The sequence below is a fragment of the Lagopus leucura genome, unplaced genomic scaffold (genome assembly GCF_019238085.1).
Source record: "Lagopus leucura isolate 7727_CA_CO unplaced genomic scaffold, USGS_WTPT01 Super-Scaffold_760, whole genome shotgun sequence".
NCBI classification, from domain to species: Eukaryota; Metazoa; Chordata; class Aves; order Galliformes; family Phasianidae; genus Lagopus; species Lagopus leucura.
In genome coordinates, this window is record NW_024962257.1 from 4,632,038 (window position 1) to 4,651,837 (window position 19,800).

Below are 19,800 nucleotides of genomic sequence, written 5' to 3' on the forward strand. Positions count from 1 at the left end.
TGACTGACCGCACGTTGAGCACTTGGCTGGGAGTGTGCTCTGGAGTCGTGCAGCAGCATCCTGTGGGTGTGGAGTGAGTTTTCCATGGTGCCTTCTGGGTTTGTTGAGGAAGGAGTTATCTCCAAGCTAGTCTCAGCCAGTGATTGCCAGAATATCTTGAAACCCAGCTCTGTTGAGCCTGTGGTTTGGTTGTGGATGGAGGTACCTTGGAAGATACTGGCTATGGACACATGCAGTTCTGCTCCAGTCATTGTTTTGAGGAGAGGGGTTTAATCTGTGTGCTGGAGGAGCCCTTCTGTGCTGCTGCCTTTGGGACCAGTGGTGCACATGGGTTTGTGGAGCACTGTGAGCACTGATCTGCCTGCAGTGAAGGGCCCAGACAGGTGCCCTCTGGCTCTGCTCCCTGTGCCCTTCTGGAAAATTCAGCTGGACTGTGCTGGAACCCTGTGGTTGTGCAGGACATGGGGCCCAAGGGTGGTGCTGCAGGAGGCATCTGGGGTTATCCTGGTAGCACAGGGATTGGCAAACACCTGCTGTTCTCTTGGGAGAGGATTCCTCTGCAAGGTTAACACACAGCTATTCTCTTTATTTTAATTTTGATCTGCATGTTCCAAGGCTGGCATGTCTGCCTCTAATGAGCTAGTATTGCATCATGAGCTGCCCGTAGGTTGGAGGTGGTATTGCCCTTCCCTGTTCTCTTTCCCTGCTTGATGAGTATGTCTCCCCTCTCATCCCTCTAACTCAGCACTGAAAGCCATTCCTTGCTTGAGAAACGGCGTTTTAGGGGATGGCCATGGTGTGTTGTGTAACTCTTGCTCTCCTCACTGCACCAACTGCGGCACCCATGGCAGATACGTGCCTTCAGTGTTCACAGTGGCACAGAGAAGTTTTGGGCCCTGTTCACAGGCTGACTCTGCTGAGCTTGAGGAAAACCCGACCCCAGATACCAAAGGCATCTTAGAGTGGCTCTGTGCTTCTCTGCAGTGCTGAAGCCAGGCTGACTTTGTTGGGACTGGTGGCATCCTCTCTGCTAGCCCACGGTGTGGCCATGCTGATTAGTCTGTGCACATGGGCAGGTGCTGGAAGAGCACCTGAAGCCTTTCCCCAGCCCATGAAGGTGGTTTGGGGCCACTGCTGGCCTTGGGGTGGCTGCCAAGGAGGAGTGTGGTTGGGATCGGCCACCCCCTAGGGCCGCTTGCACTGTGGCTTCGCACGCCGGCACAACCTGAAGAAGGGCTGCTGTGCCCGAGAAGTGATGGGAGATGGAGGGGTAGGGGGGCGCACACCTGGCTTTGGCTTGGGCTTTGGCAGCCCCTCTCCACCCAGCTCTTGAAGGCATGCGTGGAAGTGCCTGGCCACCTTGAGCACCCGGTGACGCTTTCTTTTGCTCTCTCTCTGTCCCTGCAGCTCCCTACCAGAGGAGAAAAGCAAAACAAGCTCATCCTTTGAGCCCAGCCCAAAGCCCAGCGAGAAGCAGGACGCGGAGCAAACAGAGCTGGACTCGGAGCAGAAGCGGAGCCGTGCACGGGAGCGCCGGCGAGAAGGAAGATCCAAGACCTTTGACTGGGCTGAGTTCCGCCCCATCCAGCAAGCCTTGGCTCAGGAGCGTGCCAACGCCGCCGACTCCTCCAAGAGTGGCACCGCTGCCTTCTCCAGGGACAGCAGCACCGCCGACACCGACCCAGGAGAGCTGGAGCGGGAGCGGGCCCGGCGGCGCGAGGAGCGGCGCAAACGCTTTGAGATGGTCGACACGGTGGATGGAGCAGGGCCAGAGGAGACACTGAGGATGGAGGTGGATCGGATCCTGCCTGTCCCCTCGGACATCAAACCGCAGAACGTCCACGTGGAGATTGAGCAGCGGTGGCACCAGGTGGAGACCACCCCGCTGCGGGAGGAGAAGCAGATCCCCATCGCTCCCCTGCACCTCGCTCACGCTGAGGACCGGGATGAGGGGCTGGCAAAGCAGCACCTGACCACACTGCTGGAGAAGGAGGTAAAGCAGGAAGCCTGAGCGAGGGTAAAAAAAAGCTGTGTTTATTCCTGCTTTGGGATAACAGTGAGCAGAGATGTGCTGTCAGGGTGCCTTGAGACCTAGATCCATGTTCATCCTCTGTTCCCAGTGCTGCTCTTGCAGGTAGCACCCCATTGCCCTGTCCAGCCTGCATCAAGCGGAGATGCTCCTGGTGTTTGTTACCCTGCCTTCCTCTAATGAGATGAGCACAACTGAGGCATATTAACCAGACTCTACATTTAAGCTCTTAATCCTGTTTGCCTCTACAACTGTAGAGATTTGTGTCTACAGTTATGCCTACAAAATCATAAATGGGCTGGAATTGCAGTGCGTGCCACAAAAGTTCCCTTCTTGTGAGCCTACATCAAACAATCTCAAGATTTTGGGAAAAGAATAGGTGGCTCAGCTCACTTGGAAGAGGTCCACATGTGGGATAACAAAGGTCATTGTTAGTCAGGATTGAGGTGTATTAACTGGAATGAAAGAGGTACAGGCACAGAGTAACCAGGAGCATCGCCAATCTGAACTGGGGTGGGATTTGCCTGGGCCATGCCTGGCACGAGCTGGTGCCGTTCCTCCTTTGCCACATTGAGCTTCATGAATTAAACTCAAACACAATGCAGTTCTTTCAGGGGGAGGGGCTTTGCCTGTTAAAATGAAATCCTGGTTGCAGAGCAGTGCTGTGGGAAGCCCCGTGCTCTGATGGCTGAGCCCGTGCCTGCTCACTGGACTCTGTCTCTGTTTGTGTCCCTCCAGCTGGAGCAGAAACAGAAAGAGGCCCTGGAGCTCCTGGAACAGAACCGACACCTGCAGGACCAGCTGAAAGTGGCACTGGGTCGGGAGCAGAGTGCCCGTGAGGGCTACGTGTTGCAGGTAGGAGAGCTGGGAGGAGAGGGGAACCCATCCTCCCCTGCATCAAAGGGACTCCACTGTGCTTCGGTGCGAGCACACCCCAGTTCGTGGCGATGCACAGCGCTGAACAGGCTCCAAGAGATTTGACCTGCTTGGAAAAGTTGCTGATTCTGTTGATTTAAAAGGTTTGCCTGCTTATGAAAACATCTGGTTTGGTTTGCAGCAGGCAGGAGATAATGCTGCCTGTTGTCTTCCCCAGGAGAAGCTGTAGATAGGATCCCAGCAAAGCCCATCTCTTGTCTACTCTGTACTGTTTGCCTTTGCAACAGCTCTGATCCCCCTTCCTGAGTCCCAGGTGTTCCTGTCACACAGTAGGACAGACATAAGGCTTTCTGAGCATCTCACGGCCCCGTGTTTCTCCTGGCCAGGGAATTTATGTGATTGTTCCATGGCAAGCCCAGCAAATGCAGAGGCATCAGTCATCCTGGACAGAGCGTCAGGATGTCACACCTACAGCCTGGCTGCTGTATTGGAGCACTTTGGTGGTTTCTTCTCTTGCAAGATGCCTTTCCTCAGGAAAGCCTGGAAGGGTTTTGGAATTTTTGGCAGAAGAGGTGGGAGAATCTTCTGGGAAGCCTTTCCTCCCCACCTCCAGACATTGGCTTTTGCCACCTCCTTCTCTGAGAGCATTTACGTTCCAGAGAAGGCATGAAGCCTGCAGGGCACCCCTGCCTCTGCTGATTGGTGATTTGATCTGCTTGCTCCTGGTGAGCCAAAGTGATGCTGTGCTCCCGTGGCAGCAAGCCTGACATCCTTGTTTGTTTCTCAAGGGAGAAATTTCCCCTGAGGAAACTTCAAAGTCAGAGAAGCCAGCCCAGGCATCTTGCCTTTCTGACTGGTGATCTCCATGGGGGAATTATTAATGCATTTGTTCATTTTGGAGCCCCCAAGCTATAGTGCTTGCAGGGAGCAGTGCTGTTTTTACTTGGCAATGTTGGAAGAGAATCTTTGGGGACCAGAAGGAGAAGAGAATGACACAGAGCTAGCAAATAAGTCAGGGCTTGGGAGACAGCCCCATCCTTTTTTGAACAGCAGATTCAGCATCCATAGGGCTGTTTAGTGAGATGGGTCAGAAGCAAGGTTTGTCTGAGGTGCATAGAGGAACTCCTGCAGGGACACATCTTGCAAAACTGAGTGCTGCATCCATCTGCTGTCGTGCTGCTGTGCTGAAGTTGACCCTAGCACGTAGGTACAGGGAGGGGAGGTCTGTAGGGGAGTTGACCCAACCTTTGCCGCACTAAGAAGCGTCCCCAGCTTTGACCTAGGAATTGGGCAGGATGTTTGGAAGGGTCAGGGGTCTCTTCCTTGGGATTTCCCTTTCATTGTGTGGGAGCAGCGGGGTTAAAACCCTGCTGTAGAAGGGAGTAACCCCACCAAACCCTACTGGGGGTGGAAAGACAGAAGCAGGTTATTATTTGAGCTTTTCTGCAGCTCCAAACTGCAGGCAAACATCACAGCCTTTTTTTTTTTGGATGCACTCTCTGAACTTGTTGCTCCCCCATACCTCCATCACCCCCAATTTCCAAGAGGTTCCTGTGCTGACCAGCTGGCTGCCAGCCTGTCCCTCCCGAGCCCCGTGGCAGCCCCACATGGACACAAAGGATGCTGTTCCGTAAGGCAGCCGCTGAGATAAGCACCCCATGCATGTGCTGTGCACTGCAGCCTCTCTGCCCTCCTGTAACAACCCTTCTCTCACTCACAGCATCCTTGGGACATGGTGCCCAAGCGGGGGGGCATGGCAGGGGCTCAGACTGCCCCGTGGTTTCCCCAGCTCTGGTCCCAGTGGGTGAGAGGGGTCACATACTAACCTGTCCCTGGGCGGATGTTCTTGCATGGTTTTTTTGGTGTAAAGCATGAAATTTAACTTAACATAACTGAGTGTCACATCTGTGGGCTTTCCTTACCAGCAACCAGAGTACAGCAGGGCAGGCCAAATTCCTAGGCTTAACGCTGTGCTTTTCTTGCCTCTTCCTGTCTGTGTATTTTTTTTTTAAAGATACATAATTTCTGTCGCCTATTGCATGACTCTCTGTGAGTTTTCTCTTTGCATGCTGCGTTGCTTTGATTTGAATCTCACAAAGGTTGGTTTCTTTTGTTTGACATTCTCATCATACCTGCCCCCCCACCCTCCCTTCACTTGTTGGGCTTTTTATTTTGTCCTTTTTTTGTTCTTTGTTTGGTTTTGTTTTTTTACAGGTAGAGAACTTAGATCCTTCCTAGCCTTAAGCTCTAGCATAACAGCATCTCTCTAATGCACTGAGCAGCCAATAAGTCCTGTCTGGCAGCCCCTGAAATGACATCGCCACGCCGGCTGTCCTGTCTCGCTGCGTTCTGCTGGGAAGTGATGTCATTTGCTGCCACCTCACTTTCTGTCGTTGCTTTTGTTCGGTAGGACTGTGGTACCTGAACTGTGCACTTTTTGTTTCATAGCAAAACGAACCAACACACTAAAAGCAGTTCCTTTCTTCTCGGCCTGTCCCCATCCCTTCCTTCTCACCCGTCCAGTTTTTCTCTTGTCTGTCTGTCTCTGTTTTACTGCTGGTGTTTCTTTTTCATCGTTCTTTTTTGTTCTCTGTCTTTTGGTTCCGTTTGATTTTGGTTGTTCTCCTTTTAGCCTGTGACTGTACAGCTGTTTTGACGTTATGGTCCATGTTTTCTGTTACTGGAAAGCAGTTGTTACTCATTTAAAAAAAAAAAAAAAAAAAAAAAGTTAGACAAAATTGTGCCAGGAACAAATCATCCCAATTGGAGCTTGTGGGGTAGCAGCCAAATGCTGCGAGGAGCTTTTCCATGGCCTGCCTGGCCAGAGGTGTGACACTCAGAAGGGAGAGCCAAGAGTGTTACTAATCTAGTATTTAATCAATTTTTTTAAGACCGAGGTGGCCGCCTCGCCGTCAGGTGCCTGGCAGAGGCTCCACAAAGTCAACCAAGACCTCCAAAACGAGCTGGAAGCGCAATGCCAGCGTCAAGAGCTGATCAATCAGCAGATCCAGTCGCTGAAGCGCAGCTATGCCGAGGCTAAGGACGTCATCCGGCACCACGAAGCTGAGATTCAGAGCCTGCAGGCGAGGCTCAGCAACGCGGCAGCCGAGCTCTCCATCAAGGAGCAGACCCTGGCCAAGCTCAGGAGCGACCTGAGGAGCGAGAAGGAGAAGGCCAAGGAGCAGCTGGAGGAGTGGCAGCATGGCGAGGCTGCGCTCAGCTCCCAGCTGAAGGCCAGTGAGCAGAAGCTAAAGAATGCTGAGGCTCTGCTCCTGGAGAAGACCCAGGAGCTGCGGGACCTGGAAATGCAGCAGGCTCTGCAGAGGGACCACCAGAAGGAGGTGCAGCGGCTGCAGGACAGGATCGCCGAGCTGAGCAGGCAGCTGAATGCCAGCGAGCAGACGCGCATCCTCATGGAGGAGAAGCTGCAGAAGAATTACGAGGCTTTGCTGGAGAGCTGTGAGAGGGAAAAGCAGGTTTTAATACAGAGTCTGAAGGAGGTGGAAGATAAGGCCAACGAGTACGAGAATCAGCTGCAAAATAGCGAGCAGCAAATGGAAATTCTGCAGAAGGAAAAGCTGAGTGCAAAGTTTGAGGGAAGCGAGCTTGTCCACCAGTTGGAGGAGCAGCTGCTGCTGAAGGAGGCCAGCATCCAGAAACTGGGCGAGCACATCAAGGAGCTCGAGAGGGAAAGAGATCAGATAAAATGTCGGTTCCATGAGCTCATGAATCAAGTTGCTGAGTCAGATAATGAGGTTGCAAAGCTGCAAGCCAAGTTGAAAATGGAAGAGACCAACTACCACAATCTGGAGCAGTCGTTTGAGGAGGTGTCAGATCAGTTCCAGGGTGTGCAGAAAGTGCTGAAAGAAAAAGAGGAGGAGCTGAGGCATGTTAAGGAAATGCACTTGAGAATTGTGGAGAAGAAAGATCAAGATCTCAGCGAGGCTTTGGTTAAAATGGTTGCTTTGGATAGCAGTTTAGAGGAGACTAAAGTAAGGCTAAAGGCCAAGGAGGAGGCTTTAAGGAAATTAACCAGCGTAGGTGCGGAGCCGTGTGCTGAGGAGGCAGAAGATGTTGGCTGCCATCTGGAGGCTGACGAAAGTCACCCATCTCAGCTGGGGCAGCCTCTGCCAACTCACAATGCCCTCCCGGTTCTGACCTATGCGCTGAAGGAGGAGGAGGAAGTCCTTGAGACCAGCCAAAGGCAAGCAGAGGAATTTGACTCCCTTTCCAAAGCTGCGGAGCTCCAGGACCAAGAGTTGGCTCAGAAGGCCTTAGCAAAGCCCGATGTAGGAATCATGGGGGCCAAGAGGCAGAGAATCCGTTTCTCAAGCATCCAGTGCCAAAAATATATCCACCCGGACGGATCGGAGAAGAACTGGACCAGCAGTACCTCTTCTGACACCAGCCAGGACAGGTCCTTGTCTGAGGAAAGCATGTCTTCGGAGCCAGCTCCTGGCTATCCATCATCAGCGGCAAGCGACTCCGAGACCTACCTCTCCATCATCCACTCTCTGGAAACCAAGCTGTATATTACAGAGGAAAAACTGAAAGATGTAACCATGAAGCTCGAGAGCCAGCACGGCCATAACCAGGAGACTCTTATTGCCCTGCACCACCAGTGGGCCAGCACAGAGTCTCAGCTGCGGGAGCAGCTCCAGAGCAGCTTATCCCAAGTCAGCGCTCTTGTCTCGCAGCTGGAGAGCGAGAGGCAGGAGAAGCTCAAACTCATAGAAAATCACGTTAGCGAGCTGGGAGGTTTCCAGGTGAAAAACGATCAAGCGCTGGCTTGCTTAGAGAAGTGCAGGGAGCAGCTAAGATCTCTCCCCAAGTCAGATAAGGAGCAAGAGAGCGATTTGTTCCTCGTTACTCTAGCCAGCATGGAAACAACCTTATCGGGTGCAATCCAGGCCTTGGGAGGGGCACCGGCCCCACCGGAGTGTCAGCAGAGTGAGGGCCTCATGGCAGGGTCCCCTGCGTCCAGGGGGGGGGTGCTGGGTGAAGGGGAGCCCGTCTCTGAGGAGCAGCCAGCAGGGACTTTTGGTGCGGGCCAGTTGAAGTGGCTGTCTGAGAGAGTGGCCTTTGAGGCCTCTCTTATCAGCCAGATAGCAGAGTCTCTGAAAAATGCAGGCTCTGAGATATCACAGCTTCTCAGGGAGATCCAGGGGACGGCGGAGGTGGTTCTGATAGAGCCGGCAAGTGCTTCTCACACAGCAGCTGACTTGGCCGGTGTCCTATCTAAGAAGCTGCTGCTGGAAGGGGAGTTCTGGAGCCAGGTGGAGGAGCTGAGAGTGCACCTGAGCAGCAGGCAGGGAGAAGCAGAGGGCCAAACAGAACCAGCAGGTTTGGGCTTTTCTCCGTGTTTTCTTAGTGCTGTAGCAGATGCTACATTGATCAAAGCAGAACTTGGGTTTGTGGCGCAGAAGATGAGGGACTCTTTTCACCAGAGATTAAAAATGATCGAAGAAGACCTCCATAACACCAAAACAGCTCTCCAGCAGCACAAGTGCATGTTGGAGGAAATTCTCAAAGCTTACAGGACTCCTGATTTTGACAGAGTTGTGCATCAGATTTCTGAAGCGCTTGAAATTCAGAAAGATGCTTCAGAAAGAGCCCAGATCTCCTGGGACGGGAGCTGCCTCCAAATGGGACCGTGCCAGGAGGGGGCCAAGGTGCAGGAGGTTCGTGGCCTACCAGGCCATGGCAGTGGTGAAGCTCTTGTTTCCATTCAGGAAGATCTTGCCCAACAACTAAAAGACAAATCCAATGTTCTTAAGGAAATCTCTGTTGCCTTACTTTCTCTGCCTCCTGAGGAGGCCATGAGAGATTGCCAGAAGCTCTTCAAGATATCTCAGAGCCTTTCATATCACTCGTGCATGGGAGACCTGGAGCGCTACTCCTCTTTGTTAGTTCAGGATGCAATAGTTCAGGCTCAGGTTTGTTACGCTGCTTGCAAGGTCCGCCTGGAGTATGAGAGAGAGCTGAAGTCGTACAAAGAGTCCTTGCAGAGCATGGATGCACTGTGCCAGGAGCGTGTGAAGACCGTCTCCCTGCTCCGGGATGAGTACGAAGAGCTGCTGAGGAAGCAGCAGGGTGAGTACAGTGAGGTGATCGCCATGCTGGAGCGGGAGAACGCTGATCTCAAAGCCAAGGTCTCCCAGCTCGAAGGTCAGCGGAGGCTTTTAGAAGAGGAGGAGCACAAACACAGCAAAACTTTGAGCGAGTTGCAGGGCCGCTACGAGGAGGAGATTCGGAATGTGATTGAGCAGCTGAACAGGACGGAGGATGCTCTGAAGGCTGAGAGGACGGAGGGCCTCAACCAGCTGGACGCCATCGTCCGCGACAAGCAGGACATGGAGCGCTACCACCTGGAGCAGATGCAGATGCTGGAGGACAAGTTCCAGGCCAAGATCAAGGAGCTGCAGGCCATTCACGGCGAGGAGCTGCAAGCTCTGCAGGAGCACTACAGCCAGAACCTGCAGCGCCTGCAGCACGCCCTTGACGAATACCAGCAGCAGCACCCAGATGCGGTCCCTGCGGTGGGGCCGGGCGGTGGGGATGGCTGGGGGGCCGGGGAGCCGGGTGGCACCAGGCAGGGACCCAGCAGGGACCTGGACTCCATGCACGGCCTGCGGGAACGCATCCAGGAGCTGGAGGCCCAGATGAACGTGATGAGGGATGAGCTGGAGAACAAGCACCTGGAGGGCAGCGCTTCCATGCTGAGGGAAAAGTACCAGAAAGACTTTGAGAACCTAAAGGTTTTACCGCGTTTCGTGCTTTATGGTATCTCCCTCTGAGCGTACTGGGAGGGTGCATTCAGTCCTAGTGTTTGCCTGGCCTAGGGGCATCCCCTGTGCAGGGCATCACTTCTAAGCAAGCCCCAGAATGCTAAAAAAAGGCCTCTGTAGAGCATGGTGTTTTATCCACGCTTCCTTTCATCTGTGCTGGGGTATTCTAAATGCATTGCTGAGCAGGAGGGGGGAAAGGTACTGGAGGGAGGCTCAGCATCACGGCTGCTGGAGGTGTAGATGGAAGGAGGGTTTCAAAATAGCTCCATGCTATCAGGCTCTCCTTCAGTTTGAGCACTGTAGTGTTTCTCCTCGTGCCCGAGGCACACTGTTTGTTTGTGTCTTCCCTTCAGAAGCATTCCTGAACTCTGTCCTTCCCAGTCTGATCAAATCTCCAGTCTGTCTCTGCTGCCCTCAGAAACATGAGGTGAGGTGGAAACCTGTGCTCTCCTGCTGTACCTTCCCACAGAAGGATGCCAAGTTCTGTAGCAAAGCAATCTCCTCTACAGAGGGAGGTCACTGGTGGTGTGTGCCAGCAATTCGTAACATAACAAACAGTGCACAGTTACTGGAACCCCAGATTTAGGTGCAGAAAGCCCAGAGTGCCTTCCTTTGGATTGGTCCAGCACTCGGGGTTGGTTGTGGAACCAGTCTTGTAGAGATGGTTCTTCTGAGCCAGATGGAGGGTGTAGTGTCAGTAACACTAGGTACTGGTTTGTACGTGTTCTCATGTGCTGGATTTATAGCAATGCATTTACAATACGTGAATTACGGAGTCTCCCACCCTGTGGAGGAGCACCCAACCTTTTCCTCCAGTGTTAAAGGAGTAATGAAGAATCTTGCAAGCCAAGTCCAGACAGCTTCTGGCACTGAGCTGTGAGTTTCAGAAAAGAGAGCTGAAGTGAAAAAGGAAAAACTCCTCCAGACTAAAACATAAAGGGGTGGAAAAAGGCACTCAGCTGAAAGCTGAGGAGGGGAGTGACACAGGTTACGTAGAACTACATAACAGAGTGGTGGTGCATAGAATGTTCATTAGTGTAGGTCAGTAGTTGTTATGTTTTTGTCACTTGGGGAGTGAATTTGTTCCCCCTTAAATCACCCATGGAGTCCCAGTGGCTCCCAGGGGGCAGTTCTACTGTCTTCAGAAATGAAAGAGAAGCCCACGTGGGGCTGGAACCCTCCCCCCCCCTGGGTCTGACATCTGCCCTGGGGAGTTCAGGGCCAGCAGTGTGGGTTTCTGCTGCCCCACTGCCATCATAGTGCCTGGGGTGTAATATTTGCCTCCTACAAGGCCATGAGCAGGATCTGGGCAGGAAATCCACGTGGGATTTGAGCATTCACAGCAGGCTATTCCCAAATCCCCTGAGTGCTGCTCCCTATTTCCTGGCCTAAACTCAATCCTAGTCATTGAATTAGGAAATCATTTCCCATGCAACATTTCAAATGATGCTCACTTGTGAATTAAGGTCCATTGCTGTTATGAGCCATCTGCTTTCCACCCAAAGGTGACCACATATGGAAGCATGGATTGCAGAGGAGAGCAGAAGGGGCGCAGCAAGCTTTTTTGCTGTTTCAGCATGTTTGCGTTCCCTGAATGCTTCTGACCCCAGGCCTATCCCTGCCCTTCCACTGTCAGGGGTTGAGGACAAACCCTGACCTTCTGAGCTCCATCCTCAGCTGGCTGCTGTGTGGATGGGGAGGGAGAAGACCCCAGGATGGCAGCCAGGCGCCCTCCACCCACTGTCATGCTGCTCCCAGTTCAACTCCATCCCCTCATCCCTCTTGCAGGCAACATGTGAGAGGGGCTTTGCAGCCATGGAGGAGACACACCAGAAGAAGATCGAGGACCTGCAGCGGCAGCACCAGCGGGAGCTGGAGAAGCTGCGGGAGGAGAAGGACCGCCTGCTGGCAGAGGAAACAGCTGCCACCATTTCAGGTATGGGGACAGCCGTGTGCTGATGGGGGAGGGTGTTTGCTCCAGGGTGGAGGAGCAGCACAGGGGTGGGACGAAGGCTGGACAGTGATCAGAGGGAGACAAGGAAGCGCTGGTGTTTTGGATGGAGTTCCATCTTCTGGTTCTTCTCCAGGCTTGGTATGCATCTCACTGCCTGTAACAGCGTGTGATCGCTTTTCTGTTCCATCTCAGAAAGGCATTAACCATTCATTGCTGCTCCCACAACAAATTCCTTGTTCGGTGCTGTTGGGAGTTTTAAAGCACTCAGGCTCAGCATCTCTGCATTAGGAGTCCTGCAATTCAGGAAACAATGTGTGAATTGGTCAATTTCTTGGACTTCACTGAACGGTGGAATTTGCAGAGCCCTTTGCCACACTGGGATGAAGGGACTGCAGAGCAGTGGGGTGGCTGGCTGGGCTGACTCTGTTTATTGTTCCTGTAAGAAAACAAACCAAAGAGGCCCTCTCCAACTGTGCTCTTTGGGCACTGCAATGCCAGGCATTAATGCTGTGCCACCCCTGCAGCCATTGAAGCCATGAAGAACGCGCACCGGGAGGAGTTGGAGCGAGAGCTGGAGAAGTCGCAGCGCTCACAGATCAGCAGCGTTAACGCCGACATCGAGGCCCTCCGGAGGCAGTATCTGTAAGGCTGGCTGGGGTGGCTGTCTTTCATGGTGGGGTCAGGCATCTGGGAGGCCCCTGGCTCCTCTGTGATTTTTGGCAATGAGTTGGAGTCAAGTTGGCCTTCACAGGGGCTTCTTCCGTCAGTCCCAGCTGCAACCATAGGTTCTGGGTGCACCCAGGTGCACCATAGGTTCGTGTGTGCAAATGGTTGCCTTTAATTTGGGTGTTTCAGGGGCTCAGTGTCTCCACACGACCCAGTGGCAGCAGCTTTATGGTCACCAAATGTGCAGAGGTGATGCTGCTTTTCTTGCTGCTGTTACATGAGGACAGCTGGGCCACATCTGACCAGGCAGGGCCAAAGTACTGAAGCCAACCAAAATGGTCAAGTAGCTTTGTGAACTCTGATGCATCTACGTTAGGTGTGTGGGGGTGTGCAGGCTTGATAGGTCTCAGCCCCAGTTTTGTAAACTTGCTCACCATTTAACCTCCAGGAAGAAGACCTCCTCTGAGTTGGTGGCCAGGTACCAGTGTGCCAGGGAGGGAAGGGTTGGCTTGCTCTGCACTCCAGGTTTTTCCCGAAGGGAGCACACAGATCCCTGTCCTCAGTCCTTAGGTTGTGCTGGACGGCGGTGGGGTGCTAGAGGAAGAGCAGGAACGCGTGTGCAAATGGTCAACGTCTCTTTGGCAGGGAGGAGCTGCAGTCGGTGCAGCGGGAGCTGGAGGTGCTGTCAGAGCAGTATTCACAGAAGTGCTTGGAGAACGCCCACCTGGCGCAGGCGCTGGAGGCTGAGAGGCAGGCCCTCCGCCAGTGCCAGCGGGAGAACCAGGAGCTCAACGCCCACAACCAGGTGAGGGCAGGGGGAGCCGGGAGGGTGGGGATCGGCATGGTTTGGTTGGACGTGGTGATATTAGAGGCTTTCTCTAGTGTTAATGATTCTATGGTTCCATGTCATCATGGCATCATGTCTTTGCTGCCCCAAGCTGGCTTCCTTGTGTCCAGTTGGGGTTTGTGATAAAAGATGCCCGTGAATGGCTCCATAAGGCAACAGAGAAGGCCCTAAGTGGGGCCAAGGAGATGTCACCATCTCTCTGCTGAGCCCTGGCTCATCCTGCAACATCTCCCCCTCTTCCAGGAGCTGAATAACCGCCTGGCTGCGGAGATCACGCGGTTGCGGACCTTGCTGACCGGGGAGGGCGGAGGAGAGGCTGCTGGGTCGCCTCTCACCCGGGGCAAAGATGCCTACGAGCTGGAGGTGAGCACCTTGCGTTGGGTTACAGCGGGGCTTGGGGTCCCAGTTTCCCCATTTTGTACCAGGCAGTTTGGTTTTGTTGTCTGTGAAGGTCTTGGTGTTGTGGTGTGTGCAGGGTGCTATCACGCTGCTTCTGTCCTTCCAGGTCCTGCTGAGGGTCAAAGAGTCAGAAATCCAGTACCTGAAGCAGGAGATCAGCTCTCTCAAAGACGAGCTGCAGACGGCACTGAGGGTAATGTCGGCTGCAGGACTGCTGCTGCATATCCTAAGGGCTGTGCTTGTCTCCCCTCTGTGTGCTTAGATTCCAGCTTGCTTCCCCCCGGATTTAAAACAGCATTTCATTTTTGCCCTTAATTAAACTGAATACCTGTGTTGGTGTTGTCAACAAAGCCTCCCACAACTGTCAGCCCAGGACTTTTCCTTTCTTCCTTCTTGTGGGAAAACATTTCCCTCGAGTGTTTTTTCCCTGTGCCTGTCATATCAGAGATCTGAAATGGCAAAAATAATCAGTGTTAGAGACCTCCCAACATTGGATCTGGTCCGCTTTGGACCAGATGCTGGACTCTGAGCTTTCTGTGCATCTGGATTCCCGCATATCTGCTTGGTGCAGCTCTGAGCACGTGGCTGGCATCGCTGCCCGAGGCTCTGAAGTGCAGAGCAGGGGACAGAGCTCCTCGCTGGGTGAGCAGGGCTCTGCTCCTCCTCTGGCTGCTGGTGCTGAGCTGCTCCTCATGCATTCCCCTCAGTTCTGGCTGTCTGTCTTACACTCTCGGGTTGTTTTTGTTCCCTTGCCAGGATAAGAAATACGCCAGCGACAAGTACAAAGACATCTACACAGAGCTGAGCATTGTGAAGGCCAAGGCAGACTGTGATATCAGCAGGTTGAAAGAGCAGCTGAAAGCAGCCACAGAAGCTCAGGGAGAGAAATCCCCTGTGAACACCACTGTATCGGGATATGGTCAGTGCTCTTCCAGCCGCTCTGAGCCATCTTTGGGTTCCTGGTTTAGCGCGTGCATCCTGGTGTCTGAACCCTTGTGCAGTACTTGGTCTGAGCACAGGGCTTTGCGTGGTGCTTTTTTTGCCATTTCACGTTGGATCCCACCTCTGCTCCTTGTGGAAACCTCACTGGGGCAGCAAGAAGTGGGCAGCCCAAGCACCCCCTCTCCCCAACCCCCATCCTTCCAGCCTCAGGAGAGGAAGCTAGTGGATCTGAAAGCCCTTCTGCTACCTCCCACCAGGAGAGCCTTGTGTTGAGAGCCTCTTGCCCAGGCCTGGCTTGTTGGGATGCAGAGAAGCCCCCGTTCCTTGTAGGGGACACTGCACTAATGCTGTCATTTTGCTTCTCCCCAGATATTATGAAATCAAAAAGCAACCCTGATTTCTTGAAGAAAGACAGATCCAGTGTTAGCCGGCAACTAAGGAATATCAGGTCAAAGGTGAGCTCACAGCTCTTCCCCTGCAATGCAGGTGGCCAGCGTCACTCTCCGGTGGGGATTTAAGATGAGAAGAAATGGGAAGGAGAAGAAAATGGAGAATTTCCCAGTCACCAGTGCTAACCTGGATGGCAGCTGGGAGAGCACTGAGCTGGCGGATGGGATGTGGTTTGCAGAGCCCACTGCCCTGGAGTGCCCTGATGTGTAGGGATGGAGCTGCTCCTCGCCTGAAACAAAGACAAAGTTCACCTGTTCTTTGATCTTTCACAGGTGGACTGTCCCAGAATTTGCTCCCCATTGTCAGTTGAAGTTTAGGTGGTAGAAAAGCACACAGCATTCCGGGTTTTGCAGGGTTCATCACTGTAAGATTGTGGGTCTTTATGTGGAACAGTGATGTCTGGAAGCTGGGCATATTTAACACACGCTTTCCTTGTGTGTTAACACAGCACAGATGGCCCTGTGTTTTTCTGGCCCTTCTGTATTGCTGTTGGTCCCAGATGCCAATAATTCTGCCTGGTGCTCCTGCTTGGCATGCTGGCTGCCAGCATTGCACGCTGCCTGGTGCTGTGGGACCACAGAGATACGAAGGGCACACAGAGCTGCTCACAAAGCATCCTCACACGTGGGTCAGTCAGCAGGACGATCGACATGGGCACATTGCTTTGCCTCTCTCCCCCCAGGCAGTGGGGGTCTGATGCTGATGTTGGAAGTGGTTGGGACTTGGGGCAGAGTGAGAAGCCAGCAAGCAGAGGCTTCTAGCTTGGGAAGCAGCTGGCATGCAGCTCTGCAAGCAGCAGGTGTCAGCGTGGGGTGTCTGTGCTGCCTCGAGTCAGCAGGGAGCAGCTCGGGGCGCACCCAAACCTGCAAGCTTGCTGTCCCAAGTCCAAGGGTTGGTTCCCCATCACCACTTCAGCTCAGAGTACTTATCTTGCTGTGCTCCCATGTGCTGTTGGTAGGACCCCCGGGGAAGGAGGGCTGTGCCAGGGCACTCTGCCTGCTCGCATCGCTGCGTGGGGGGGGAGGGGGAGGCGGCTGGGCTGCGCGGACGCCAATGCCTGTAGGATTTATGAGCTTTTTGTTTTGTTTTCTTTATTTTGCTTTCTCCTCCAACAGTCCGTTATTGAGCAGGTCTCATGGGATAACTGAAATGAACCCGAGTCCAGGTTCCCTGCCACGTAGGTAATCACACCGGCACCCACCGAGCGGCACAGCTGCCCACTGGAGCGGCCCTCGTTGCATGCACTGCTCACACCTCCATGGCAAATGAGAGCCCTTCTCTTAATGACCCGTTGGTTCATCTGTGGTGAATGATAGTATGGGAGGAGGGGAGGAGCATTTTCTCTGCTCTTCCTGGGGAATATGGCTTTCTCACCTTTCTTTTCCTCCCACCCTCCCCAACACAGCAAACAGCACGGAGTGGATTTGGATGCAGTGGGGCACATTTTCCTGTTGGCTTTGTTGGGAGTGTGGGATGCTGAGTGTGCATGCTTGAGTTGACTGTGCACGCCTCAGACTAAACTTCAACACCACGGGGGTCCCATGGGAGAACCTTTTTGCTGTTAGCCAGGTGGAGGAGTGGATCAGTGCTGCCTGTAGATGCATTTCCCACTGAGGTCTGTAGTATGCAGTAGTGCTCCTGGGCTCAGCTGCAGAGGGGATTTTCAGGCTGCCCCCAGTTTTCTCTGTAGCTGCTGCTGTAGGTTGTTTGGGTGTTTCCTTGTCCAGTGACCTCGCGCTGCTCCCCAGTGTCCACCCACTGTTCATCACCACTTGGCACCACACATCCTACAGGATTCCAGGACCATCTAGCAGAATGGTAGGAAATGAGCATGATCCTAATGGCACAGACACTGAGGAACTGGAGCAGTAGTTAATTTTCCTGGCCCACGGTAAAGACTCAGGTTAGGGAATGATGAAGGGATAGTTGGGGAGCCTCAGGGGCTCTGGTGGAAGATCCCCTATCGCAGGCTTCACCCTGCATTACTCTCCCCTCATCAGTAGCTCACATTTCATTGTGAAATCCCTAAGGGCTGAATTTGCTGGAATCTGTACCGTGAGGCGGAACAGCCTAATGGCTTCTGGTGTCTGGTTCCATATAATTAGAAATCGAATGTGCAAACTGGAATGCATGGGTTGCTGCTCATTTAAACAGCCCAAAGCTGACTTTCTGCAGGAAGGGCATGCTCAGACTTGGGTCCTGAGAGGCTCTGCTGTCAACTGGAAACAAAGAATGCACTGTGTGAATGCAAAGTATTGCGATGCTTCGTTTCCATGCTGCTCCCCGATGCTGTTCTGTATTTGGAGCATGGGGGAGGAATGTTAAAAACAGTGATTATGAGAATGAGCACAGCTTCTTAGCACTGTGTCCTGCCTTGATAAACCCATGTTGGGCAAAACATGGCTCAGAAGTGCAAACTCTGTGATGACCAGGCAGTGCGGTCGAGGAAGTAGAGCAAGAGCCCCCTCTTCGTGGTTACCCATTAGTAGAAGGGTTTCCATGTGGGTCTGTGCCTGCTGGAGCTGCCATGTGCTGCAGAGTGGGTTGGTTGCAAGATGAGTGGTAAGGCTGCTGCAATTCTTGTGTTGTATCACCAGGAAATGGCAGCAGGATGGAGGGAGGGCTGACTGCCAGCCCTGCGTGGCTCCCTGGAGTGACTGCAGGTTAAATCTGTCCTATCAGGGCCAGATTTGTTTGCTGATAGGACTGCACCCCTCATATAACTCCTCTGTATTTCCAAGCTCAAGCAACAGCAGATTGTATTAACAGTGTTGCTGAAAGCTGGCAAGGCAGGGTTTGGTTGAATAGCTGCATTGAATCTGGATGCTGAATCTGCCATCACATCCTGCTGGACCCAAAGAAGTGAGCCCTGCGTCACCCCCTGTGGCAGGAAGGTTAGGGCTGGGGGATGAGAGGTGGCATTGGCACTGGTGACAAAATGCAGTTCTCGGGGCTGCTTGAGCAAAGTGCACAGGTGGAGCAGAGCCTGCCCCGTGCTGCAGCCCTGCAGGTATATGGCAGTGAGTCCTGGTCCCTGCGGGCTGTGGGATCGCGTCCCACCCGGAGCTCACCCCATTTCCAGCAGCATTAACCTCACTCATCTGCTTTGGTCCGTACCCGGTTAACCTGCACTCTCAGCTCTCTCCAGGCACCGTAACCACACCCCACGGCTGCTGTCTCCTCCAGCATGCCCCACTAATCTCTCTGGGATGGCCTCCCCCCCTGCTGCCCACATCCCCCCATCCGCGTGCCCCTTGCCGCCCGCCCCATCCCACCTCTTGTCTGTCTTTTTCTCCCTCCCAGAGCCTGAAGGAAGGCCTGACCGTGCAAGAACGCCTGAAGCTTTTTGAATCCAGGGACTTGAAGAACGACTAGCTCTCCCCGCTCCGCTTCACCACGCGCACCTCTCGGCTTGAGGCAGCACAGCACCAGCACCGTTCGTCCCACGCCGCTCACCGCCGTCCTCGCTGACGTTTGGCCCCACAGCTCCCTCACCACCCCCCTTTTCCCCACTTGTGAGACGCTTCTGAGACTCTTGAGAGGCAGAGGAAGGGATTGGGCTGTGGGTTTTGTGGGTTATTATTATTATTATTATTTTTTTTTTTTTCCCCTCTTCAGCGCTTTGTAGGAGAACCCTTCCTTTACTGTAAACCATTACACTAAGTGTCAGTATTAAGGCTCAGTAGCCTGTGAATAAGCTAGCTCCGTCGTACCAACGGCTTGGTATGCACGCAGGGCTGGGTGGCGGGGGCCATCCCTCTTACTACTGTCACGAGCCCCCAGTGCTCAGAGCACACCGGGAGCTTCATTTGCCGTTGATTGCGTCGACTGCATCACTTGCACCTGCAATAGGGGAAAGCCTGTGGGATGCTGCCGGGGTGCCTGGAGGAGCCACACCTGGCTGGCAGAGGACACAGTGCCCGGGCACCAGCATTGGGTAGGGGCTGCTGTGGGCACCTGGTGCGCAGGGGAGGGGGGGAAGCGTTCCTGGGGCCGAGCTGTGAGGTCACTTCTTGCCTCTCCTAGATCCAGCCCAGCACTGGTTTGTTGTTTTTTTTTTGCTGTTACTCCCTTCCTCTCATTGAGTCCCGTGTACGTTAGGGTCTGTGCGCATGTGAAACTCCCTTTTCCTAGTCCAAGGAAAGTAGAGTAGAAAGTAGAGCCAATATTGACTGAAAATGCACAGTGCTCAATGCATATAATGCTCCTTTTTTATCAGCTTCTTGAACTCAACTCTTCCTGTCAGCAGGGCAGCTCCTATTTTAATTCGTTTATCTTTTCCTGAAATAAAAGTCTGAAAACCAGCCTGTGTTTCAGACCTGCTCAGTCACAGCAGCTTCTGTATGCGGAGCAGGCGGTGCCACGAGGTCCATAGGTGAGTGCAGAGCTCGGTGCTGGCTGCAGGAGCATCTCCACATGCTTCGTGCACCTACACAGCCCCAGCTGTGTGTGGGGTGAATCATTGCCCCATTGCTCCCCAGTCTGACATGGCCGCGTCACTTTGGATTTCGGGAGATTTTTAGGTGGAGCTGAGCTGTTCCTTGACTTCTCTGTGCTCACCTGAGGCAGAAGCAGGTGTGTGCTAATTTGAGTCTCTTTGGGCATGGTGTGTGGCCAGCTGGGAGGTCCATCTGCAAGGATAGAGCTCTCACTGAGTGCTCCAGCAGTGCCACCAGGCATACAGAGATGTTCTGCGCTGCGCCTCCATACCTGGCTGTGTGTGGGAATCCTGGAGATGGCAGCAGGGATCCTCAGCCACTCGGATATGAAGGCTCTTCCCTCTCCAGCAGGTGTCCGCCCTCTCAGATGTTCCGCTGTGCAGCCTCACCCCAACCTGAGCTCACCGTAG

General features: G+C 53.5%; 1 protein-coding gene across 3 annotated transcripts in view; it reads left to right on the forward strand.

Annotated features, from left to right (window-relative positions):
* Nucleotides 1–19,255, forward strand: part of LOC122175978 (myosin phosphatase Rho interacting protein) — a 57,869-nt gene extending 38,614 nt beyond the window's left edge. Inside the window, exons 14-24 of one of the 3 annotated variants that reach the window (XM_042864062.1) lie at nucleotides 1,408–1,993; nucleotides 2,768–2,884; nucleotides 5,797–9,663; nucleotides 11,482–11,629; nucleotides 12,172–12,289; nucleotides 12,959–13,118; nucleotides 13,404–13,523; nucleotides 13,666–13,752; nucleotides 14,316–14,478; nucleotides 14,871–14,956; nucleotides 18,255–19,255. In XM_042864062.1, the coding sequence (XP_042719996.1) occupies nucleotides 1,408–1,993; nucleotides 2,768–2,884; nucleotides 5,797–9,663; nucleotides 11,482–11,629; nucleotides 12,172–12,289; nucleotides 12,959–13,118; nucleotides 13,404–13,523; nucleotides 13,666–13,752; nucleotides 14,316–14,478; nucleotides 14,871–14,956; nucleotides 18,255–18,326 (5,524 nt within the window). In that variant the 3' untranslated portion in view covers nucleotides 18,327–19,255. Of the gene's footprint in view, nucleotides 1–1,407; nucleotides 1,994–2,767; nucleotides 2,885–5,796; nucleotides 9,664–11,481; nucleotides 11,630–12,171; nucleotides 12,290–12,958; nucleotides 13,119–13,403; nucleotides 13,524–13,665; nucleotides 13,753–14,315; nucleotides 14,479–14,870; nucleotides 14,957–16,066; nucleotides 16,129–18,254 lie in introns of all 3 variants that reach the window. The other 2 variants (XM_042864060.1, XM_042864063.1) reach the window with 2 other exon arrangements.
* The last annotated feature ends 545 nt before the right edge of the window (nucleotides 19,256–19,800 follow it).